Source organism: Hemicordylus capensis, chromosome 6 (assembly GCF_027244095.1).
Source record: "Hemicordylus capensis ecotype Gifberg chromosome 6, rHemCap1.1.pri, whole genome shotgun sequence".
NCBI lineage: Eukaryota > Metazoa > Chordata > Lepidosauria > Squamata > Cordylidae > Hemicordylus > Hemicordylus capensis.
The window spans coordinates 123,541,760-123,568,271 of NC_069662.1; the positions used below are offsets into that span (position 1 = coordinate 123,541,760).

Consider the following 26,512-nt stretch of genomic DNA (forward strand, 5'->3'; position numbering starts at 1 on the left):
CTGAGACCTGGGTGGTGACGCTCTAGGTGTCTCCACATAGGCGTCGTACCCAGGTGCGCAGGGTCCCTTCCACGGCTGACAAGCATCCTGCAGTGGACACAGCGGGCGTGGAATGGGGCATCTTGAGGGACCTCAAAATGCACCCATGCACCACTGCCCTTGGCCTCCTGCGCCCTGGGCGCCGTCCTAGGCCGTTTCTCGCAGGGTGGCTGCAGTCCTAGGGGGGGGGGCGGCCGCCGCTGCCTGCCCACTGCTGCCACCCAACCCGCCCCTTCCGTCCTCCACAGCGGAGGAAGGGCCCGGCTCAACTGGCATCGGAGAGGCAGGCCTCTCCTCCACCACCTCGCCAGACCGCTCCCCACCAGAGTGTCGGGCTTCACGAGGGGGGGCCCCACTGAGCGGCGAAAGGATAGGGGGAAGGGGCCCCAGAGGGAGGGAGAACCTGGCTGCATCGCTGCCAGCCGCACGGTCCTCACCGCCCTCTACCTGCTCTTCCAACTCCACAGTCTCCTCCACCTCAACAACTGGCGGTAGCTCAGCAGCACCTGGTGCCGCCGGCGAGGAGGGACCCGCCACAGCCCTAACAGTGCCTCTGCCTCTGCCGCGATTGGCGGCAGCAGGCGTGGGGAACTGAATCCTGCGCACCAAAGATGGGGCCGGAGCAAAGAATTCTCCAATGGGGAGAACTGGGGTGTCCTCAGGCTCCCCGCGTCCTCTCCCTCCCCGTGCCGCAGGCGCACCCCGCACCTGGCCTCTCCCACCTCTGCCTGCCAGCCTTGAGCGAGCCCTGCCCGCCACACGGCGCTCAGACATGCTGCTAGGTCAGAAGGAGGGAGACTTTAGGAGGAAGGCCAGACAGGGTCAAAAAAATAATTTGGAGGGGCTTAGGGGCCAAAAAAAAGGCAGCTGATTTGGAGGCGGCGGGGGGGAAGTTTGTTTTCAAAAAAGGAAGCCAATTGGGGGGAAAGGAAGACTTTTTGATATGGGGGGGAAAGCCAATCGAAGTGAGGGGGAGGGTGTCCTTTTTGAATTTGGGAGTCAACCACCAAGCCAATTGGGGAGATGGGTCTGGGAGGGGTTTTTTTTAGAAAAATAGGGGGTTAAAGGGTGGAACCCCGGTGTGGGAGGGTGGCACGGGCAGTTGGGTGGAGTAGTTGTGGTGTGGGTGGCAAGTTTTTAGCTTTTTTGGGGGGGGGAGAGTGGATGGGGGGAGGGCACAGCACCTACCGGGGGTGGGGGAGGGATGCAGTCAACGCTTGGGAACCTGCAGATCAAAGGAGGAAACCCTTATTTAGTGAACTGGAACACAAAGTGTGGGTTCTGGGGGGTGGTTCTCAAGTAATGCTCCTGTGGGGGGAGCATCAAACTCAATGCAGCCTATTTAGTGACTCTAAATTGCACACAACCAAAACCAGAACCCAGTCACACCAACACAGAGGTTGAACCCACCCACTCTGTGACTCTGCCTGCCCAATGCCATGGCAAGCAAGCAGCAGCAAACACTTGATGGCAGCCTCATGGATTGAACATCATGATCATCATCATACGTGTGTATTGGCCCAGCATGTAGTGGCAGCATCAGAGCCCAGCCAGGACCCCACTCAGACTGCCTCAGAGGCAAGGAAGCACTCTGGCATGGCATGGGCCCAGCATGTAGTGGCAGCATCAGAGCCCAGCCAGGACCCCACTCAGCCTGCCCCAGAGGCAAGGAAGCACTCTGGCATGGCATGGGCCCAGCATGTAGTGGCAGCATCGCATCAGAACCCTGGACCCCACTCAGACTGCCCCAGAGGCAAGGAAGCACTCTGGAAGGCACCTGTTCAAAAACCACCTGCAAGACGCATGCAATGCAACGCAACACACAGCAGCAATTTCTTTACTGGGCATGGGCATGAAGACACAAGTTTTACAACAGTACATCTCCTCTCCAAGGTTCCCTCCCTCCTCCCCACACCCAAATGCATTTCAGAATAGGGGTGTCCCTATTTAAAACCGCCAGCTAGGGAGAGAAAGGGGCAACAAAAGGTGCACAATCGCACACGCACTAACCCCTCTTCTTCCGGTCCTTCTCCTGCCACTCACTGCTGGTCACGGATTCGCCGCCGCCAGCCAGCCACCCTGGGCTGAGACACAGCAGGGCGGCCGCACGAGGCACACAGGCAACCGGGGTAGTTCAACAACGATGGAGGGGCAGAAGTGAGGAGACAACACTATTTGTGTCGCTCAACTCACCCCCAAGCAGAGACAAAATCAACCAAAAACTATAAAAAGAAAAAAAAAACCGATGGCAGCCGCCAGGTGGGTAGGCTACTGTGTGCGGCTGCAGCTGTGGGAGAGAAGGTGGAAAGTGAAGGGGAGCAGAGAGAGAAAAGACTAAGAGAGAGAGAAAAGAGAGGGGGGGCAGGGACAAAGAGAAAGAGAGGAGAGAGAGAGAAAAGAAAGAGAGAGAGAGGAGAAAGAGAGATGATAGAGAGAAAGAGGAGAGAGGAGAAGCGCAGCGCAGCAGGGAGGGGGGATTCAGGTGTGGGGGGAGGACACAGCAGTAGCAGCGGTCCAAAGAGGTGGGGGGAGCAGAGAGGGTGTGTGTGGTTGGGGGCTAGTGTGTGGCAGGGGGCCTGGGGTAAGTGGAGAGAGTCGGGGGCAAGGAGGAAAAGAGGTGGGGTGGGGGGAGCAGAGAGGGTGTGTGTGGTTGGGGGCTAGTGTGTGGCAGGGGGCCTGGGGTAAGTGGAGAGAGTCGGGGGCAAGGAGAAAAAGAGGTGGGGTGGGGGGAGCAGAGAGGGTGTGTGTGGTTGGGGGCTAGTGTGTGGCAGGGGGCCTGGGGTAAGTGGAGAGAGTCGGGGGCAAGGAGAAAAAGAGGTGGGGTGGGGGGAGCAGAGAGGGTGTGTGTGGTTGGGGCTAGTGTGTGGCAGGGGGCCTGGGGTAAGTGGAGAGAGTCGGGGGCAAGGAGAAAAAGAGGTGGGGTGGGGGGAGCAGAGAGGGTGTGTGTGGTTGGGGCTAGTGTGTGGCAGGGGGCCTGGGGTAAGTGGAGAGAGTCGGGGGCAAGGAGGAAAAGAGGTGGGGTGGGGGGAGCAGAGAGGCTGTGTGTGGTTGGGGGCTAGTGTGTGGCAGGGGGCCTGGGGTAAGTGGAGAGAGTCGGGGGCAAGGAGAAAAAGAGGTGGGGTGGGGGGAGCAGAGAGGGTGTGTGTGGTTGGGGCTAGTGTGTGGCAGGGGGCCTGGGGTGAGTGGAGAGAGTCAGGGGCAAGGAGAAAAAGAGGTGGGGTGGGGGGAGCAGAGAGGGTGTGTGTGGTTGGGGGCTAGTGTGTGGCAGAGGGGTGTTGGGGGGAAGGGGAGGGGGCAACAACAAACAGCAAAGGAGAAACTGGAACAACTCGGGCAGCAGCAGCGATTAGGCTGGATGGGGTGGTTGGGGGAGGAGCTGGGCCTGGGCTAGGGTAGGGTCTGGGAGGAGGGAGGGTGGGGGGGGCAGGCAGGGGGGGGAGGAGGAGGAGGAGGGTAGCAAAATATATAAAGCAATATATATCAAGAGAACACAAGCCAGAAGTTTAAAAAAAAATTTAAAAGAAAGACTATAACCAGCAGAAAAAACTTGGGGGTGGGGGTGTGGGGAGGGGGAACCAAACACAGACTCTGAGGGGGGCCACTAAGTGAACAGAGACAATGAAACCACAATTGCTGCAAATTAATAATAGCAAATGAATAAGTGGAACCAAGCAAAGAAAACTGGACTCGGTTTGGCAGCAGCAAACTTGGGAGAAGGCTGGATGGGGTGGGGTTGGGGTGGGGTGTGGTTGGACTTGGAGGGGCAAGTTTGGAGCAGGGAACCAAAACTGATTATATGGGACAACAAGAAACAACAACAGAATCCTCTGGGGGTGGGGGGGAGGGATTCAGGGAACCAACTCGCAGGGCAGCAGCAGTCAGCAGAAACAAACAAAATGGTACAATTTAAGCAAAACCAGCAAGCAATATATAACTGAAACCAATGGAATGCAATGTGAAAATCAAAAAGTTGGACAACAACAAGGCAGGACAAAGAGCAATAATTAATGGAAGAAGATTTAAAGCAATGAGGATGCAGTGGGTGGGAGTGGGGGAGGGGGAGGGTAGGCCCAAAGGATGAGAAGGGAAAGGGGGGGAGGGGGGGGAGAAAAGCAGACAGACAAGGAACAGGGAAAATTGGGGGAAATTAAGAAGAAAGTAAAGTGAAGTAACACACAGTATACAGACAAGAGACAGACAGAGAGAGGAGACACACAGAGAGTCACAAAGGGCAGGTGGACAAAGGATTAGACAGAGCACACACAGAGAGACACAGGACACAGTCAGGACTCACAGAGACACCAGAGCAGCCAGCAAAGGGCAAGCAGGTCTCAGAGATGATCCCACAACTGCAGCCAAGAGAAGTTTCCAGAGAAGAGGCTTGGGTTTATATAGGTTTGAAATTCCCTCCTTTGGGAGCCCCCACCTTTGCACTCCCCCCACGGCCAACAGGGTGCCAGCTCTCAACAGTGCAACAGCCAAGCAGCCTACCAGACCAAAGGACTCATTCTGGCCAATCAAGGATCAATAGCGCAGCCAATACAATGCCTGGAAATAGCATCACAAAATGGATGCAAGGAGGAGCAAAAGTTTCGGGAAGGAGACACAAAATGGAGGACACACTTGGAACTTTAAAGAGACACTCCAGAGACTCAATTTCATTCCCGAACCGGTTCGGGAAACCCGAGCCGGTTCGGTACCGAACCGGCTCGAATTCGGTCTGGCTCGGTCCCCGGGAGGGCCCGATTCGGTCCGGGATCGAGCCGCCGGATCCGGACCGGTTCGGACGAACCGGTCCGGATCCGAACCGAACCGCACATCCCTAATTCTAGGCTGGAAGAAACAAACTGGAGGGAAGTAGTGTATGTAGAAAATGTTTCATGGCAACCCCCCATTGAAAGCATCATTTTATACAATCTTTAGTGTACTTCAAGGGAGGACTGCTCTTGGGAAAACTGATTGGGTTATGTCTCCACTATCAGGAGGAAAGTTCCCACATTCCCTAGGCTGAAGGCATTTACCTTACATGCCTTTCAAAATAGCTTAATAATCTTAACGGACAGTCATGTTTAGTTTACCTTCTACTGAAGTAAATATTACATTTATTTCTGCCTCATTTCAATGTTTCAGTTATGGTGCCAAAGCATAATTTGGGTGGCTATTTGGACAAAGAAAAAGTCACTGAAATTATGCTTTATATGCCCCACAAAATCTTTAATGTTTTAGGAGAAAAAGAATGTAACTGAATTTTAAAAATACAAACAACTTGTGACTTTTAGTCCATTGGGTACAGCTGCAGCCCTGGCATATACAATTGCAAGAGCCATGCCTGGACACTAGAAGATAGAAATATTATGTTGTAGCATAGAAGAGCAGTAGCTGCTGCATCTTTGGTGACAAGAATTGAAAGAATTGAGTTTTTCCTATTCCAGTTCTTTTTCTGTTTTGTAGGTAAAATGGAATAGCTGGTGCTGTATAAAATAAACAGCCTTGAAGACAATCTCATTTGGTAGGGAATTTCTGCCTTTCTCTCGTCTGGACACACAAAACTGCCCAAAAAGCCTCTGCACAGTATGATCATCAATGCAAGCATTAACCTTGTTCTCTTATGTTAAGAAGTGCTTTATGCACAATGGTGCTTTTGCTGCAAATATTTTGCATCCCAGGTTCAGTCTACACTTTAAAAGGTCTTGGGTAGCAGGCTAAGAGTAAGAAACTGCTTGTTAGGGTAGACAACATTGGGCTAACGAACATTTTCTGAGTGGTCTGGCTCAGGAAAAGGCAGCTACATATGTCCATAGGAGCATAGTCAGGATATAAGTGAATGGGACAGCTGTTCCACCTGATCACTGGAATTCTGTGGAATATTGGACAGTGGCCAATATGAAGTCCTTTATGAAGCAAACAGACTCCAGAGCAAGGTCAAGGCATTCAACCAATACCATAATAATAAAGAAGCATACATGTTGTAATTTATTTATTTATTCGATTTATATACCGCCCTTCCAAAATGGCTCAGGGCATTTTACAACAGAATAAAAACAAGTAAAACCAGTTAACAATCAAAACCAAAACTATAAAAACAGAATAAAACCAATTAAGCATTCAAACAGCTAAAAACCCTGGAGAACCAGGGCAAATATTAAAACAATTAAAACAAATTAAAAACCCTGAAAGGCCAGGGCAAACAGATGGGTTTTAAGGGCTCTCTTGAAGGTCAGTAAGGAATTAAGATTACAAATTTCTGCTGGGAGTGCATTCCACAGCCTGGGAGCAGCTACAGAGAAGGCCTGCCTCTGAGTCACCACCAAACGAACGGGTAGTAACTGGCGACAGACCTCCTCAGATGACCTTAATGTGCGGTGGGGATCATGTAAAAGAAGGCGCTCTCTAAGATATCTCAGGCCCAAGCCGTTCAGGGTAATGTCAGCTTTTGATCTTGCATGCAAGTAAGCAAAAGAAACGCACCCACAGTGGTTGAGGCCCTGCCTTAGCAATGTGGCTGCTCATTTGCAGGGATGGGGAGAGTTTTTCCTGATCATGCCTACCCTTGGGAAGTGATCTGTGCAGCCTGAAATTATGTCCCTGAGGGGCATGCAGTGCTCAGGGACATAATTCTGGGTCTCACAGAATGCTCCCACCACTCCCAGTCAAAAGTGGTGAAAATTGCCCTTCTATATATAGGTTGTCGATCCACCTAATAGCACAGCAGGGAAGTAACTTGCCTAGGGAGCAAGAGGTTGTTGGTTTGAATGCCCGCTGGTATGTTTCCCAGACTATGGGAAACGCCTATATCAGGAAGTGGTATAGAAAGATGCTGAAAGGCATCATCTCATACTTGATAGGTAATGGCAATGGTAAACCCCTCCTGTATTCTACCAAAGAAAACCACATGATTCTGTGGTCGTCAGGAGTCGACACCGACTCGATAGCACAACTTTAGCTTTACCTTATCTTTACTTTACTTTACTTTCAGTGGTTGTCAGCCATTGAAATTAGAAGAAAAAATCTAAAATAATTTTGCTAATAAAAGAATAGCTTATTAATACAGTATTTTAATTTTCAACTATTCGGAAGGTTTGTCTTAATCTTCTTTAGAAATTGTTGAAAAATTTGAATCTCATAATTGCAAGTGGCTGTTGATCTTTGAAGGTGGTATTCTTAAGCTTGGAGTACCTTTGAGACAATTCTGCTAACAGAAATGGTAATTACAGATTGTGGCTGAAGCATGTTGATTAGTGGAGATATAATTGGCGGAGTGCAGAAGTCTGAATAGTAGTACATGTTTCTACCTGTTGCAAACATATAAACACTGATGTGTTTTCTACTTTAGTTTAAAAGTGCATATGGTTATGAATGCCCTCTTATGGAAGCTGTTTCTGTGGCTGTATGGTTGGATGAATTGCTCTATAAAGTGGGAAGGCTGGGATCTTGTCCTATTGTATCCCCACTTTCGCATCTAAAATAATTGTGTTGGCAGAACATTATTCAGAAGTAAGGTTTGCATTGTGAAGATCGCACCAGCCCATACCTCCTTTGCTATCAGCAACAAACAAAACCTATGAATTGACTCTTCAGCCTCAATTATTGATTTACATTTGTTAAATTTATTTATATTCAGTTTCATCACAGCTTTTTCAAGGCAATTTACACACAAAATAATAAAAGTATACAAAACCAGTAATAAAACAAGATAGGAATAAGCAAAAACAGGAATAAGAATAAGCATGACAACACACAAAACTGTCAGATGAAAATCAAATCTAATTGTACCAGCAATAAAACAATGCACCTAATTGAAATGCCTGGGTAGGTCAATAAAACTGTTTTTACCTAGCATTGGAAGCTTTTGTGCCATGTATATGTATGGAAGGCATTCCATAAGCTGGGTGTTGCCATAGAAAAGGTTACCTTTTGCAAAAGTAAATCTTGCCTCACAAATCTTTTGGAGTTCTTTGAGAGTGTCAGCAAGTGTGTGGATCAAGATGATCCAGTTGATATAGTATACCTGGACTTCCAGAATGCTTTCGACAAAGTTCCTCATCAAAGACTCTTGAGAAAACTTAGCAGTCATGGGATAAGGGGACAAGTATATGTGTGGATTGCTAACTGGTTGAAGGACGGGAAACAGAGGAAATGGAAAGTATAAATAGAGAGTTTTCACAATGGAGGGAAGTAAAAAGTGGGGTCCCCCAGGGATCTGTAGTGGGACCGGTGCTTTTTAATTTATACATAAATGATCTAGAAGCAGGGGTAAACAGTGAGGCGGCCAAATTTGCAGATGATACCAATCTCTTTTGGGTAGTGAAATCCAAAACCGATTGTGGGGAGCTCCAAAAGGATCTCTCCAAACTGGGGGAGTGGACAACAAAATGGCAAACGAGCTTAACTGTTGCCAAGTGTAAAGTAATGCAAACCGGGACGGAAAACCCCAACTTCAAGTATACATTGATGGGCTCTGAGCTGTAGGTGACTGACCAGGAGACGGTTCTTGGGGTCGTGTTGGACAGCTCGTAGAAAGTGTCGACTCTATGTGCGGCAGCTGTGAAAAAGACCAATTCCATGTTAGTGATTATTAGGAAGGGGATTGAAAATAAAATTGCTAATATTATAATGCCCTTATACAAAACTATGGTGCAGCCACACCTGGAGTACTGCGTACAATTCTGGTCAACACATTTAAAAAAGGACATTGTAGAGCTGGAAAAGGTGCAGAAGAGGGCAACCAAGATGATCAGGGGCCTAGAGCACCTTTCTTATGAGGCAAGGCTACAACACCTGGATCTATTTAGTTTAGAAAAAAGACGACTGTGGGGAGACATGATAGAGGTCTATAAAATCATGCATGGTGTGGAGAATCTAGGACCAACAAACAGAAGTATTTTTTCACACAATGCATAATCAACTTGTGGAATTCTCTGCCACAAGATGTGGTGACAACCAACAACCTGGATGGCTTTTAGAAGGGTTTGGAGAACTTTATGGAGAAGAGGTCTATCATCGGCTACTAATCAGAGGGCCACCTCCAGCCTTAAAGGCAGGATGCCTCTGAGTACCAGTTGCAGGGGAGTAACAGCAGGAGAGAGGACATGCCTTCATCTCCTGCTGTAGGCTTCCAGCGGCATCTGGTGGGCCACTGTGTGAAACAGGATGCTGGACTAGATGGGCCTTGGGCCTGATCCAGCAGGGCTGTTCTTATGTTCTAAAAGACCACTTCGCAGTTGACACCTGCATAAGCTCTGCAGGTGGGGGAAATCCCTTACCAAAATATCTTGGGGACAGAGAAGTTCATAAATACCCCGGCCCCAAGCTGAATAGCTGTATAACCAGCACTTTGCTGGAAACCAGTGAAGCAGATTAGGGATATGCACAGAATTGGCCTGGGCTTGGCCTCAGCTGAATCGGGTGTGGTCTTTTTCAGCCATCGAGCTGGCTTGTTGGGTAAATTTGTAAAGGGGAGTCTGGCTAGGCTTCCTCTTTAGAAATAAAGTTGGATTCCTTAGCTTAAGTGAGGGGGAATGCAAGGGGAATCCTTTACTTTTAAAAGGAAAGGCCCTGGGGTTTGTGGAGGCAGCAGAGACATGAGAGGCTGCAGTGTGCCCGCAGTCTGAACAGGCCCACAGCCGAAATGACAGTCTGAACAGGGCCGCAGCCACCCCGAACTGTTATTTGGAAGGCCCGGAGCAGGGGGTTGGGGGTGCCCTCACCACTGCTGCCTTCTCTGCCTCCCCCCGGGCCTTCATTTTATAGGTAAAAGGTTCCCCTTTTGCTCGCCACTCCCCTTTAGTCGGCTAGGGTATCCCACCTAACTTGTCAAGGGGAATCCAGCTTCCCCTTTAGAAGTATAGCCCCGAGCTGGTTCTTCAAACCCGGGTGGGGGTCTGGTTCGAACTCAGACCACCCGAACTGGGCCGGCTCGATGTCAAGCCCAGCATGAAGCGAGCCGGCTTGCACATCCCTAAAGCAGTTTCAAAACTTTCAACCTGTGGTTCATACTAATAATCAGTCTAGCTGCTTTGTTTTGAAACAACTGAAGTTTCAAAGATGTTTATGGAGGAAGTTTCTGCCTCTTGTATATAAATTTTGAAGATCTGATAGGTGTATGTTGTCAAAAGGAATATGTCTCTTGAGGGAAAGTTCTAGCTCAGTGGTAGAGCACATGCTTTGTATGCAGAAGGCTTCAGTTTCAGTTCCTGTCATCTTTAGGTAGGGCTAGGAAAGACTCTTATCTAAAACCCTGGAAAACCACTGCCAATCAATATAGATGGCATTGAGCTAGAGAGGCCAATGGTATAATTCAGTAAAGGTAGCTTCATATGTTCATATGAACATATCTAAACAGACCTTCTAAACAGTCTTCCAGAAATATGAACACTTGTTTCGCTGTGTGGTCCTTCATTGGGCAAGAGGTTAAATGTTTGTTTTTGCTGCTTTCCTACAATGTAATATAAATATGTGATCGTATATAGGCCTGACTATAAACACAATGTGCAATGTACAATTTTTACTTGGATCGTTTGGAATATGACGTGTGATATATCCCAGGAGGAGTTGCAGTGACTGTTTGGATCAGGCCAACAATATATGTGGAAGTCAAAATCCTTAATTTGTTTGGACTTGTTCTTTAAGCAGAGATTAACTAAGGTAAACATGTAAATCTATGTTTAAAGCCTTTTTTTGTTGTTTTTCCCTAGGCAGCAGGAGCAATCCGTCCTCTTGTCTCCACTGTTATTGCTTCCTCTGCTGACGGATGTTTAGACCATTCACTAGATCGTGCCAAGTACAGAGCAAGTGAAATGCCTCAGGCTTTCTTATTTGATATAATCTATCAAGCATATCGTCAGGTAAGAATTTTGGTATTTTAAAAAAGAAATGTATTCCCCCTGCCTCCGCCCCCCATTTTCTTTCCTTACTGACTTGCATGTATTCTTTGGGGAGAAAAGAACAGCACATTTATATTACTTTATGAAATGGATATTTTCCCTCCAACTCTCCCTTAGATTCTCTTTTAGCCACTTTGGAAGTGAGCTCTTCCATTGAGCCCTTCTGGAGATGGCAACCAAATAACCCATTTATTTCAGTAAATGCATCATTCAGTACAACTTTCTGGATGGAACAAATATGTTCCTATGGCTTCAGACATCTTTCTGTAAAAAGCTCTCATGCTATTCAGTGGCCATTGCTGGAACAGACACACCAGTTTGAGTGGTTGTTCTTGTATTAATGGAGCACTTTAAAGCCATTTCCTTTAGCTCAGAGGGGCCCAGCTATTGCCACTGGAGCAACCCAATTCATCTGGAAAATTGCAACGTAACTTGATTCCAGAGTTTTCTGATCATATGATTGTATTTGATATTTTTGATTTGATTTGATTGTATTTGATATTTTAAAATTCTAATGAAAGCTAGAAGAGAGTCCTCCTGGCAGGTGACCTCCTTGATTAGGCGCTTTTGCACACTAGGTGTTGCTTCTGAGAACATTACTTTTTGAGTCCAGCAACTGAAATACTCTTGTGCACAGAGTCAGGCCCACTCATGCTCAAGTTTAAATAAATAGAAAAGCCAAGCACTTGGAGTTTAATTGAAGCATAAGGAGATGGCCTACGCCCGATAAACTGTAATCTAGTTTCTACAAAAAACTAGAAAGTGAGAACATTTTTTCTGCAAGTGATTTCAGACCTTCAGTTTGGTGATAGAACTTCTGTTTGCCTGATCCATTAACTCTACAACATATTTTTAGTCTGCAGTCACATTAAACTTTCCTGTAATGTGACAAAAGAACAAATCTGAGAGGTTGTTCATTATATTACATTAAGTGTTAGTCTTGACCATACGTTGTCCTGGTGTGAACAAGAAAGAAGCAGACTCAAATTGTTTGGACTCGTACAATTAAGGAAATCTCATCTGCTTCCAATTTCCATTGCTTCATGGCAATTCCCATTCATACTTATGTTCCATAAAGCATGCGCAGGAAGCATGAATACACCATCTGCCCACCTCATTGTGTTGCAGGAAGGCAGAGTCTAAACAAGTACTATACAGTTTTGATTAATAATTTTCATGAGACTTTAGTTCAGTAATGTTTTAATTTATTCAGAATCTGAAACAAGATTGGTGGTCTGAGTGAACTTAGGTAGCTCTGCACTTGATTATGTCTTTGGTATAGTGGTGGATTCAGGATATAGTATGAACCTTGTTGTATAATTAGGGCAAGGCGCGCCAAGTTTTAAAGAAATAGTGTAACATTGGAAGAGGAAAAAGGGTGGCTTTGCTAATGGGATAATCACTCCACATATAGGATGTAGATATTTCACAGGAAGCTCCCCTTCTTCATGACTTTTGAGAACACAAACTTTCAGCAAAGATTTATTCTATTAATTCTTTTAATATGGTTCATATAAAGCTCTTTTTCTTGAATGTTATGTTCTTAATATCTCTGTTGCTTTCCAAAACCATTTGATTTGACTTTAACTATCATTTAAATTCTTGTGTGCCTCTCTTCATTCCATGACTTCTGAGAAACAGGCCTCAGTTATCACTAAAACGAAGAGGTACTTAGAGTTCATGGTTCTAGGCCATGATCTTACATTCTCAAACCACTGCCCACCGAGTCAGACTACCCTATCATATTGTGGTGCACACTGCCAATTATTTTAAGTTAGTCAACAGTTGGGAAGGATACTCAGTTAAGCTTTTATTAGTCTTGTAAAAGACCTTCCATGTTTTTCAGACGTTAATTCACAGGATGTTTTCAGACTTTCATTTTTCTTCTGTGATTAGGAATACATAAAGGGAGAGCTTCTATTCATGGCTACTGGTTAACTTGCATTACCCTGAACTTGCTCCAGAAGTCTCCTAAATCCTTACAGGAGCAATTCTGTCATGCCAGGAGCCGTCAGGCTTAGATAATATATCCAGAAATGGATATATTCGCTGGCAACAGTGAATGGGTCCCGCTAACAAAGGTCTGGTGGTGTGTGTGTGTGTGTGTGTGTGTGTGTGGTGGTGGGGGAGATAATTTCGATTCAATAAATAATTGCTTATTAGTAAATAATTGGTAACATCTTTTTGTTTGTGGGAGGCTTGGTCTGTGTGGCCTGAATATCGGTCATACTCTTCTACTTGTAAACTGTAGTTGTGATTAATAACTATATACAGTGAAGTAAATGTATATAATTTTTCTAGTTCCTGCCAACTTTGACAAAAAACCAAGTACTTGCGTATTCTCTGTTGCAGACTGACTGTAGTTTTAGAACATGGGTATTTCCTGATGCTATGAGGCATCATAGTAACAAATCCATTTTTTAAAAGGCGTACAGTAAAACTGTGCCAGCACATTAGTACAACCTGTGTTGTGTGCTGGCATTGGAAGCGGCTTGCTAAATGGGCTTGAGGATGTAATATTGATTAATACTGCTACACAGTAACTGCTAATACCACCAGACAAGAAATATGACATACAGCAGAAGAAAGCTGTTATGCTTCAGAGAAGTAGATGCTTATATAGTAAGATGAGGTATTATTTACTTGCATGGCATTTTAAAGCATTTGAAATATCACAGTGACAACCGCATTGGCCAATTTTGTATGCCTGATGTTGCCATAACTTTTTATTGTGAGAATACAATTGATGTGCGCCAGTTAGCCAGGCAAACATAGCAGATGCAACTGGGCTGGATTAAACCAATCTGTGTGCAGATGCAGCTGTGTATGCCTAGAGAGAGTAATTTTAAAAGCTATCTTGTACATAACTTCATTCTTTAGTCAACCATGCTTTTTATTTATTAATGTTTTCTACAGAGTAGTGACTATGACCTGGACTATGGAACAGAGTGTTTGCATTTGGCTCTGAAATACAGCAAAACAAGTGCGAAACTTGTTGAAGGGCCCCCTGACCTGTGGAAGGTACGAATAATATGCTTTCAATTTGCTAAACATCTGTCAATTGCTAGTTAGATGTTCCAAACTCTGAGTGGCATAAATTTGTAGCAATAGAAACTGCATATTCAGGTTAGAAAGTTCAAGGTGCCATGATTCTCTTATTGTCTCTTACAAATAAACACAATTACTCTTCTGCAATTTGAAACTGAAAACAGGCTTTAGGATTCTGTGTCATTAAACTGATGAAGTTATTACATAAGAACATAGGAAGCTTCCATCTACTGGGTCAGACCGTTGTCCCATCTAGCTTGGTGCTGTCTACTCTGACTGGCAGTGGCTTCAGGCTGAGGGTGTGCGCGCCGGCTCGTAATCGAGCTGGGTTGGCTCAAAGGCTCAAGCTCGAACCAAACTGGCCCCATAAAGAATGAGGCTGGTCCGAGTTCGAGCTGAGCCCAGTTTGATCAAGCCTGGGTGGATGGCCCTGCTGGCCCCCCCTCTGCCCTCCTTTCCCCCAGCTGCATGCAAGTGCCAGGTGTGCTGCTCTGCTGGGCCTTCCTGCTAAGCAGATGTTCTGCCACTAACGATGGCCCCATTCCCAGGACCATAGCTCTTAGGGAGACGCATTCTCCTCAAGTTTCAAGAATCTAGGCAAGCTTCAAGAGAGGAAACTTAGAGCAATGACAGAAGTAGTGAAGATGTATACTTTTAGCTACTACTCAAAAGTTTTGTACTTTTAAATGTGTCTGGTTATTGAGTCATCTTTTTGGCAGAAGCTGCACTTGGAAGGTAGATCTTCAGGGGTCTTATTTTCTAAACAATAACAATAGAAAGTGAAATGTGGGTTCCCAAAAGACATTGGTCATGATATTGAGGAATTAACCAAAGAAATAATCACAATGGGATTATAAAATACTGTTATAAGTATCTTAGTATATTGCATGGTGATACAAACAAAATCTTGAAGACAGTATCAATACAGTTACAGTATCGTTGTAGCACATTGCAGAATAGTAAACATGTGGCATCTGCACATCTTGTGTGAGATTACTTTCTAGGTTATTATCTTTCTGAGTGTGTTGTGTTCTGCATATTCTGTAAACCATACTGCAACAACTGTTTTATAAATCTGTATCACCATGCAATATGTTGAAATGTAGTAAATTAAAGATATAGTGTGGAAGATGTGTCGTACTGTGACTATTTTGTCTTCAGTTTCAGACTTCTGTGTGTCCTAATAACAGAGCTGAAAATGTGGGATTTAGCAGGCTAATACCCTAGCCCTAAAAACTGAAAATATGATTCTTTTTGATTCTTCAAAAATACCCATTCCCCCACAACATGAGATAGTTTCCACAACCTTCCAACTTGAATTTAATATGGCATCATAATCGATTTTACAAGTGCCATTATCTCTTCTTATTTTCATTCTCTTCTTTTCTTGCTGATTTGAATTTTTGAGCAATTAATACTCTTTTTGTCATTCTCTCAGAGGCAATACCATGTCTGAAAATGTAGTTGCTCATGAGCATTCTCAAGAACTATCTTCACTCAGTGTATAATTTAAGTCCGGCACACTTGCATTGTCATACATTATTGGTGTGGAAAGCTTTTCGTTGGAAAGGTGGAGACCAGCTAATACTTCCAGACCAGACCTCAGTAATGCACAGCTGTTACGTAAATGAACGCTGCAAGCCAGCATGGCGGTTTAAAGGATGCTGAGAGTGGTAGAATTCCCAGCAGAGTGGCATCTGCAAAAAAATTAAGTACAAGCATACATGCACAGACACACAAAATTAATTATCTTAAATAATGAGGCCATGGGGTGTTACAGCCTTAAGTATATAGATCCAGGTCCCCCCCCCCCCGGGAATCCTTGGCTTAACTGGTTTCCCAGAGGAAATCTTGTGATTGTTGACTTGTGATTTCTAAATCACATATGACGGCTTGTTGTTCCAACATAAAGAATGTGGCATTTCAGGTGTTTTCATTCAATGACTTATGTTGTTAGCTTTGCAGATGCTTTTCTGTTTATTTATTTTTTTTAAAAAAAAACCTTCTGCTTTTGTAAGTGACCATTTTCTTTAAGTGCAGCGATACAATGATTAAAGTCACAGTAATGTGGTCCAGGGATTGATGATGATGGATTTATTTCAGTATTTGCAAGTAACCTATGTAGATTAGGAGGCTTGTGGAAGATAAAGGCAGAGGCTTGCTGATGGTTTTAGCAAAGCATAATGAGTTGACTACCAAGAGTTTTCTTTAACAGTTGGACAATAGTTGGGAGATCCAGGATAGAAGTCCAGCCATCAAAGGGATACAGCAGCTGACATCCTGGCTACCAAAACAAGGATGCAGCGAGCAGCTGCTTCTTTTTCAACTGGAAGCTTCCCCATTTCTGTAGCACATGTGGGCAGGAGAGGGGATTTTCATTGATTTATTTTGCACACAGAAGTGCTCTATGCCTTCCAAAAATATGTCACAAGGTACAGAGAACCTCATGGACATATTTCTGGAAGGCACAGAGCACTTCTAAAAGCAGAGAAGATCAGTGAAAATCACTTTGTGTGCCCCCCACAAGCCCCTTAGATAGAATTCCATTTCACTTTTACAATCTTAACATTCTATAATCACTTTGGAGTCCCTTTCTTCATAGTTATTATTAACTTACCTAGTTAACTTACCTAGATAACTTACCTAGTTATCCTAGGGCTCCTTGATAGGAAAACATGCAAATAAATTCACAAATTTATTAAATAGAGGAATAATAACAATCAGCATTTGATTATTATTTACTCAAGGATAAACAATGTAACTCTTTGCAAGGGTTGATGAATTAAAATTCTAAACAAATCTAGAAGCTTGATAAAACAAATTTGTATCGTCTTATGACTTTTATAAAAACATCTAATTTAAATATTTTCTCTCTCATGACTTCTAGTGCTACTTGCTTTAATTAAGAAAATATCTGTTGGTGGTACTTTAATTGCTTTGGGCACTGTTTTGTTGGAGGGTTTTTAACGTTATTTCATCTGTTTAATCTAATAGGATTTATCTGTTCTCTAGGTGACCTACAAGCGGGATCTGTATGCAGCTGAATCCTTAATTAAGGGTATGTGTTTGTCCTTGTGCCTGTCAGTTCGTATAGTTACCAAGATGAAATCGCAGTTTGTGTGAAAACTGCTTAAAACACAACTAATTGAAACAGAATGGTCAAATTATGAAACCACACAAGTAGCTTTGGCTTATTCCTTTTAAGATATGTACAGTTTCACAAAGGAAGGCCAACCATGTCAAAAGAGAGGATGTGAAAAGTTGTTGAATATCAACAACTTTGAACACTGGGTCTGATTTGAGTTGCAAACGGACTTCCCAGTCTACATGCATTGTCCTCCGAAGTGAAACAGTGCCTCAGGAAGTAAAAAAATAAGATAATCACGAGTGTGTTGCTGTTCTCTTCCTATGGATGATTATAGAATATTGGCACTAGTGTGGACACAGTCCATGCAGTGTGAAAGATCCATTTGGTAAAGGCTGCTACTGGGAAAAGCTACCACAAATGCTATTTGCTGTGGCTTTCCATTAGGGGATGTAATGTATGGTTGTATCATTTTTTTCTTTTCTTTAGGAAGATATGTAATTTATCTCCCTAGCCCTTAGAGAAGATTGACTCTTTTACACTTCACATAAGACTGATTCTTGCATCTCAATGTGTTGCACTCTGAGGATTTTCCAGGCAGATCTACTGCATTAATGTATTGAGACTTCTCAGCCAAAACAGTATGAATCAGTTCAGTCAGCCCAGCATTGCTTTGGTAGTCTTCAGTTAACCCCTGCTAACTGAGCAAAGAGGTGTCTTTTTAAAGTGGCGATTCTCTTTATTTAGCAGGGGGAGAGCAACTGGCCATATCCAGCCCCAGCACAGTATTCCTCCAGTGGCTGTTGCTGGGGTCAGTCTTACGTTTCATTTTAGATTGTGAGCCCTTTGGGGACAGGGGACCATCTTATTTACGTGTTGTTTATTTTTCTATGAAAACCGCTTTGAGAACTTTGGTTGAAGGGCGGTATGTAAATATCCATAGTAGTAGTAGAATATAAGCCAAAGTAGAAGAATCAATGTTAAAGCCCAGTTACTTCCCAGAGGTCAGTGCTGTAGATTAGGTCTAAACATGCCTTACAAATGCCAGTAGCAACAAAAATAGGCTGACAGGAGAAAACACAGATAGCATCACCCACGCTCTTAAATTGTTTTAAAGGGTCTTTGATGTTTGTGAACCACCCTGAGCTATTTTGTAAGGGCGGTCTAAAAATCGAACAGATAATAAATAAATAAACTAGGTGTGGAGCATTTAATTAGTTGTCTGAAACATGGAAATAGAACTGTTGCTAAAGCAAGAGCTACTAGGTGGCCTGCAAGTATTTGTAAGCATCACTGAGTCAATCAATAACAATGCCTTAGAGCAGAGTTTGGTGAGATCATTCAGGTGGGAAGAGCTTCTATGCAGAACTCTGATTGTCTGCACAAGTGATTTAATCAGGAAGGAGTCAGAGCCACTGCTATGGGTTCCATTTGAGTCAAGTGTGTATTGACACCACAGACTAAGAGGAGAACGCTTGCCTTAAAATTGCAAGTATATTCGGAAACTCAGAGGATTGCCATCCCCTGATATGTAAGGAGCATGTCCTCCTGAGGATTGCTAAACTTTTACTTCTGGGGCTTTCCTGACTGTGTCATCTTAAGAAGTGTGTGAAAGCAAAGTGAAAGGAGGGAGGTTGCTGTTGTTCCAAAGGCCCCAGATCTGTGCAAGCCTAAGGAATGCACAGACCCCTCCCCCTGCCCCTGGCAAATACCAACCTGTTGGAGGCAAATAATTAAAATGTGCCTATTTGGGTGAAGGGAAGGCAGAGATTTATTTAAAAGAATGTTATGAGAAGCTGATAGCAAGGGGATAGAAAGTTTTAAAAAGATGTTATAGCCACCTAATGGTGCAGCAGGGAAGTAACTTGCCTAGTGAGCAAGAGGTTGCCGGCTCAAATCCCCACTAGTATGGTTCCTAGATTGGGCAGCAGCGATATAGGAAGTTACTGAAAGGCATCATCTCATACTGCACGGGAGATGGCAATGGTAAACCCCTCATACACGCTACCAAAGAAAACCACGTAGCTCTCTGGTCACCAGGAGTCAACACCAACTTGACGGCACAACTTTACTTTTTTTTCCTTTGTGATACAGGACTGTGTTCTCTTTTTGGATAGCATGCTGGTAAAATGATAGCGGCAGTGCTTAATTTCTAAAGAGAAATTAATCCTGTTAGCTCTTGAGGGGCATATTTGCTTCCCAATGGTCTTGTGCTGCCTAATGTATTGATGTGCAACAGAAGTCCCAGGAGGCTTGGTTTAGGAAGAAATAGATGTCTCTTCTCTGCCTTCCCCCACAGTACAAGTTGCCTGTGCTGCAACTTCTTAGGAGTCGTAGGTGACTTGCTTTTTCACATATGGTGTAGCTGTGGTGTATCAGTCAGCTTTACCAGGGAAGGGGAAAGTGAGAAGAAACCAAAGTGAGCTTGACTGAACTTCCTGTTACCAGGAAGTAACACTATACCATTTGTGTGTGCTCACTCACAATGCCGTTTGTGTGTGCTTCAGTGTACCCCACAAACATAACCATTTTCCTAGCCAGCTTGGAAGAGAAGCTTTAACTGGCTGCCTTCCCAAATTACAGGTTGTTCTGATAAGGTGTTCCTTGGAGCCCCCAGGTCAAAGCAGGACTGCAGATGGACAAGGCCCGGGAGATGCCCCTCTGATTGCATCTGAGCATATGCAGAGATTCAGGGCAGATCAAATCAGAGGAACAAAAGGTGATGGAATGCTGGCTTCTTTCCTTCCCTCTGAGCCTTCTCTCAGAAGAAATCTTCAAGGACAATTTCCTCAGTATCCCTTTCTCTCCTTGTTTCCATTTTAACAAGATTTGGTTAGTCTTACCAGAAAGAGATTTCTCCCCATCCCATTTCTGTTCAGCTTGCTACCTTCAGCAACCAACCTGCAAAGTGATTCCTTTGTTTATGAAACACACAGAAGGTAATGCCCATGACATAATCTTATTGGTACTAGAAATTCATACCTTATATGGAACAAGCATTCCAAAACATTATCCCCGCTGCCACCTGCCAAAAATCCCCCTCTATCAATTGTCCACCAAAGTACTAAAGTCATGCCTTCAGGCTATCTTCTGATGATAAAAGCCTCTCCCAAGAGGGCATCGATCTCTTGCACCCTTACTTCTGAACTCCTCACCACGTGCTTGAGCCAGCTGTAGGGAGGGGCTCCATCTAGGTGAGGTAGATATGAGAAACATCTTTGCTACCGCTCTTTCTTCCTTCCACCCTAAATCTCTATCCCCCTTCCTAGTGCTGTGACATGAGGAATGTGTCACCATCTCCAGCAAGTCTGCTAAACCCCTTATGGGAAGACTGTAGTTAGCAAGTTTGCTGGGCACTAATCCTTTGCTTAACCACCCTTCACCTTTGGTTGGTACCCCATTTTACCTCAATAAAGCAATTCTTTGTTTTCAAGGCACATCTCCATGCTCTTCTCTTTTCCAGCATGCCCATGCCACATTCAACTTTCCCAGGTACTTGAAGGATAACATCGCTGTGAGATAACATCTCCAGCAGGGCAGGGAAAGACTCCTTTCTGAAATCCTGGAGAGCCACTGCCATTTTCATAGTAGACAATGCTGACCTGAATGAGCCAAAGATCTGATTTGGTTAAAGTGGGCAGCTTCATATGATGAAGTATGTTCATATATTGAATTACTGAAATTAAAGGTTCCATATTTGTATGCAGAATTGGGTCCACAAGTGGTATCTATAGCTTATGAATTAGAAACAAAATTGGATCCTGAATTGAGAATTTATATATATATCAGTTTTGTTCAAAGCTTAATTTATCACTTCAAAAAGTGTAATTACTGATGTACTTACAGATCTAGATTACAGTTCCTATCTAAAAACTATTGTAGTCCCTTCTGGAGAATTCATTTATAAAAGACAAATAACAGATGCAGAGCTGATTGCAATAAGCTAAAACCACATTGTGTGTTGTGTGTTTACCTAAGTAAGGGCACATCCTCTCCACAAAGTAACATTGTATTTTTTGTGCAGATTTGATGTGCCCACCCACAGTTGCTGTACAAGCTCAAACTAACAAGCTATTAAAGCAACTAAAAATGCCAAGACTGGAAAAGTTGAATTGAATTTACATAAGCAAACCAGTCTAAAACAATACTGATTTTTTTTTATTTTTTATAATGAGAATTTCTTGGCAAAGACTCTACTTGATTATCATAGTAGAAACTGAAAATATCCAGACATGTCTTATTGTTCTTAATTTTCCATTCCTTACCTTATCTCACTTTGTAATGTATACTACTGAGGGAAAAATCCAAATATTAAATACTCGCCTACTAAGACTAATCCTTTGTCATGCATATACATTTTCAGATTCTACAAGAACATACAACAAAGTTCTTAAGTTGTAAAATCAGTTTTTCACAACAATTTTTGAAGTAATTTATGATGTGTAAATATGTTTTTCTTTGCTGAATACTGTTCTGAAAGTCAAGTAATCTTATAATTCTCTTAAACTATTCTTTTTTTAAAACAGTATTTCTGTCATTTCAATGCATATGAAGTAACACACAAGATCATTGTTACATATCTGATTTGTATATGCTTCAACCCACCCTCTTCCCCCAAATCCCCCAAACACATGTCTATACATACTATAGCTCAGCAAGAAATCCAGTGAAGTAGGGACTGCTAAGGTGGATCGTTACTGTCTTGAGAGCAGCTATACATATCTAGTACAACTGTTGTGCCAAAATACTTGTAATCAACTGGTGTGATAGCCATCTCATAAAGTAAAACTTTTACTGAGCTGGAATAAAGAGTGAGACTTCACACACGTTCCGAGTGCCAATATAACACGTTGATCCTAAATGCAAAAGTCCCATTGACTTTAGTGGGATGACTTTTCTTTACTGTATTTAGTATAAATTTGAATAAATGCAAATGTTCAAATCTATATTACTCAATTGATAATTTTATCATTAAACTATAAAACCAGTATTATCAGGCAATGGAAATAAACTCCTCAACAAGTAATTTTTAAAAAGCTGCATTGTGTAGTTTGCATTGTACAATTTGATAAGCAGTGCATAATCTTGTCCTAGGTTTGGAAATAGGCAGTCTTAAGAAAAGGAATAGGATTTGGTACTACATGACTATGAAGTGAAATATATGTTATATTGAAGAAAGAATATTGGTTGGTTCTATTGACATTCTACATCAGGGCTGTAAAACTTTGATCCTCCTGCAGATGCTGGCCTACAACTCCCATAATCCCTGGCTATTGGCTGCTGTGGCTGGGGATTATAGGAATTGTAGGCCAAAAACAGCTGGAGGGCCAAAGCTGAGCAGCCCTGCTCTACATAGTTGACAAGCTGGAGGTAGACTTGTCTGTATGATGTGGATTTTGAAGAATCGACTCTGATGCAGAATAGTTAGAAGGTGCCTGCTATAGTTTGATCAGTAAAGAAGGTCTGTGCCTTGAAAATACCTGAGGTTGTCATGTATTGCCATTCTTAGAGCCAAACTATGCCAAACTAGATATGATAGCAGCAAACCCATATGTTTAAAACCTGGTCTGTTTCAGCTATATAGCAAGTGGGGCAGTGAGGGGGTCTAATTTAAAAAGCAAAAGAGGCATGTAGACAGTAGTGTTAAACTCTCTCCTGTCATTGACTTATTTCTCTTCATGTTCTCTGAAGTGATTTTTCGAAGCCTTGGTAGGTGTATGGAACGAATCATGGTATTTAGACTGTGGCCATAGTCAACCTGCAGATGATAGTACATTGAATTATTATTATTATTTACAGCAATTATTAATACTGTGATTAAACCAATCACAGTATTGCTTGATACTTATTTTGAATAAACCACTTATTTTGAATAATAATGTAATAAAGATCAATTTATAGTTGGCTTCTTCAAACTGCTTTGTATGTAAGGTGAAAGTACAAATCTTATAGACTCAAATCTGGTTAGGTTTCTACCAGATTGTTAGTAGAAACTGTTCTACTAATAGCTCAGGGAGTGGTCTGAACATAACTGATTTTGCTGTATTTGGGAAGCTATGCAAGTGAAATAATCATAGATTCTTTTCCTGTCCACCTCTGCTTCCACATCCCCCTACTCTGTTATTTCTCTTTTGTTGGTGTTAGATTGTAAGCCCCTTGGAGTAGGGACCTTTTACTCTGCCAAAAACCATACACCCTGATGGCATTGTATACACTATGCACATAAGGTATTATTAACCCACACCACCACCATCTGGGGCACACCACAGCATTATTTTAAAATATAGAACCCTCTCATGAATCATAGGTGTACATATAACTTTTCACAAAGTTTTTAGAATGAGCTGTTGTGTCTAACAACTGAAAGAGTACCAGTGAGTACAGTATCCTTTGTTTATTAGTTATTATTTATATGGCACCATTGGTGTACATGGCACGTTTGTTTGTTTGTTTTATTTTCCCCCTACTCTTCCTCCTCGGAGCCCAGAGCGGTGTACTACATACTTAATTTTCTCCTCACAACAACCCTGTGAAGTAGATTAGGCTGAGAGAGAAGTGACTGGCCCAGAGTCACAAAACAGACTTTTGCCCTGATGAATTTACAATCAAATCTTACGGTTGGGGAGACAACAAAGGGTAAAGCTAAGAAGGGGGTAATATGAGCAAATGCAAATACATACTTAAATTTTGGCTGGGAAGCTTGCTTTATTAGTAAGCATAAGAAGAGTACTGAGTGTTCAAACTTTGATTTTCCCCTTTTATTCATATTCAGTGGATGAAAACATGTCAATCTGCATATAAATTATATTTTGACACTTTTGTATATACTTTTGTTTATACTGAAATGTTTCCTGACTTTAAATATCTTGTATAGTATCTAATTTTCCCTTGTGAAACTGACCTGCAACTAGTTTCAGCCTAAACCAGCATATTGATTGGTGAACAATGATTTCTGTAAAGCAGTGTAACACAATGCCTGTAAAGACACTGGCTCAATTCAAACATCACACCAAACCTCAGGTAAACAGTCAAGTCCTTTATTATAGTCAACAACTAGACCTTAAGTAGTTATAAACATCTATATATATAATTCTCCTGGGTGTGCCCAGGAGAAATGCGTCCCGGCAGCCCAGCTGATTGGCTGGGCTGCAGGGGGCGCCTGATTGGCTGGCAGCACACCCAGGAGGCCCGGCCGCAGCAGCACTCTCGGACCCGGCCGCAGCGGCACTCTCGGGCCCGGCCGCAGCGGCACTCTCGGGCCCGGCCGCAGCGGCACTCTCGGGCCCGGCCGCAGCGGCACTCTCGGGCCCGGCCGCGGAGGTAAGGCGGCGGGCCCGGCCGCAGCACAGGCGGTGGTGGGCCTGGCCGCACTAGAGGCACAGATGCTCTGTGCCCGGGCCCACTAGTATAATAGAAATACAATAAAACATGAGTTAATATTGTGTGTGTGTGTGTGTGTGTATTACAGCTAGTAAAACCATCACCAAAAACTGCCTACTCTTAGACAGTTAATCAAGAAGAAACAATATACAGGAGAAGCCCCTTATTCGTGGAGGTTCCATTCTCTGTGTGTGTGTGTGGGTAGGGGACATAACGAATCCACAAATAACGGCGCACTAAACTAAATGTTAATTGGGAGAGTAACACAGCCCAAAATTCCTGCACAGCCCAAAATTGCACCCAAAGGAGAAAATGGGCTAAATAATGTGCACTACCATGCTCCACTAACCTTCAGGAGTCCAAGAATGCCCCCCATGAATAACAAAATCGCGCCCAACTATATTTGGTGTAAAATGAGCCATAAAATGCCTCCAAATCTCAAAATGGCAGCCAGAAATGACTTTCAAGGTAATTACTGGCCACTCCTGACCCATGGATAAGCAGATTTAACCCTTTTTATGATGGTTCCCCACCCCCAGGTCAGGTGTCTTTTACCCGACTGCAGATATGTGAAACTGTATATTAATGAGGTTCTCCTGTCTCAGCAATCTGTTCATTGGTATAATTAATGACTGACTGACTGACAGGTAAACATAGCTGAGGTAGGTGTTTCTGATTCCCTGAATGCATGAAGCTGCAGTTCCATCAACCAACCATGACTCTGTTTTTGTCTCCAAACCTGAATTTGAACCCTTTGTTTGTAGTGAGTCAACTGCTGAAACTGCAGGTTCCAAGGCACATTTGTGGTGTCCGAATTCTGTAGGCACTGTGTTTGATGAGGATATTCCTCCCCATCATAAAGAGGTCAGCTCAGAAATGAGTCCATTCTAGGGCAGCTGAATCTCTCGCCAGCTGCCTCTCAGAGCTAACACTCCACTTTTGCCGTCAGCTCACAACTCTTGATGCTGCTTGGAAACGGGGATGCTGCATCCCTAGAGTTCCTGCAATTAAGGTGACAGGGCCAGCTAGGAAAAAGCCTGCTTTCCCCTGCTTGCTTTGGACCTGATGAGTTCCTGAGCAAGAAAAGGCTGGGAGAGGGAAGATGGAGACAGCAGGAGAGAGTTCTCAAATGTTATTATTTCAGTGTCTATTTTAAGGAGACATTCAACCTACATACAAACATACATAAACAGGTTTCTGTACACACACAGCGGCTGTCCCTGTGCCAGTATAGAGGAGTCAAAGCAACAGCAGAGAAATGCAGGCAATAAGATGAGTTTTCTGCAGATATACCTGGGAGCATTTTCCCCCACCCCAACAGCAGGAAGGATAGTTGCAGGGTGAAGAATGAGCACGCCACTTTTAAATTTGCAAATGTCTCAGACGCTGCACCTGGGCACATTGTGAATTCCATTGGAAAGAATGCAGGAACACTACCACATTAACCCCACCAGTGGTCCCTTTGTTGTCGGTTAAAGAAAGACAATCTTCCTTTACGTGTGTGGTGTGTGTTTCTGTTAATGGCACTGATAAATTCACAGTGGGGTTTGTGTGCTGGAATGTGGGGAGAGGCTAGAAACTCAGGGGTTCTGTGTTTGTGGTCCTGGGTTGCCATAGGAAAAACAAGGATTCAGAGAGGTTTTAAGGGCAAAGCCTGTCTTGCTTCTGAGGGGAAGGCGGTTGGTTTGGAGGGTTGTTAGTGCTACATGCAGTCAGTGTTTGAACACCCTCCAGTGCACCCCTTCGTGAGGATCCTTGCATGGAGGACCTCTACCTAGAATTCTAATTGTGCATATGCATGGCTGTGTAGCTTAGGAATTCTGGGAAAGTCACTGCTATAAGGAGTGGCAGGAAAGAGATAATGTCTTTTGCCTGCCAAGAACAGGCTATCAATGTCGAGAAGACACAATCATACAAAACACATCCCCTCTCGGATCGTGGTCAATAGTTGCTAGGTGGCTGACATAATGCCCACTGTCTGGCAACGCAAGCAAAATGGAGTTTGCTGGGATCGAGCCTCGGACTAGGAAGAGAGAAGGATTATTTTGGTCAGCAGCCAGAGGTAATGAAACAAGTT

The 26,512-nt window shown here is 43.7% G+C and overlaps 1 protein-coding gene across 7 annotated transcripts in view; it reads left to right on the forward strand.

Annotated features, from left to right (window-relative positions):
* CRPPA (CDP-L-ribitol pyrophosphorylase A) overlaps positions 1–26,512 on the forward strand; it is a 94,354-nt gene that overhangs the window by 27,446 nt on the left and 40,396 nt on the right. For all 7 annotated transcript variants that reach the window (XR_008310040.1, XR_008310039.1, XM_053262938.1 and 4 more), the window contains 3 exons: positions 10,734–10,883; positions 13,839–13,943; positions 16,983–17,028. Coding sequence is in view for 5 of the 7 variants with exons in the window: in XM_053262938.1 (XP_053118913.1) it covers positions 10,734–10,883; positions 13,839–13,943; positions 16,983–17,028 (301 nt within the window). In the remaining 2 variants the exon portion in view is untranslated. The remainder of the gene's footprint in view (positions 1–10,733; positions 10,884–13,838; positions 13,944–16,982; positions 17,029–26,512) is intronic.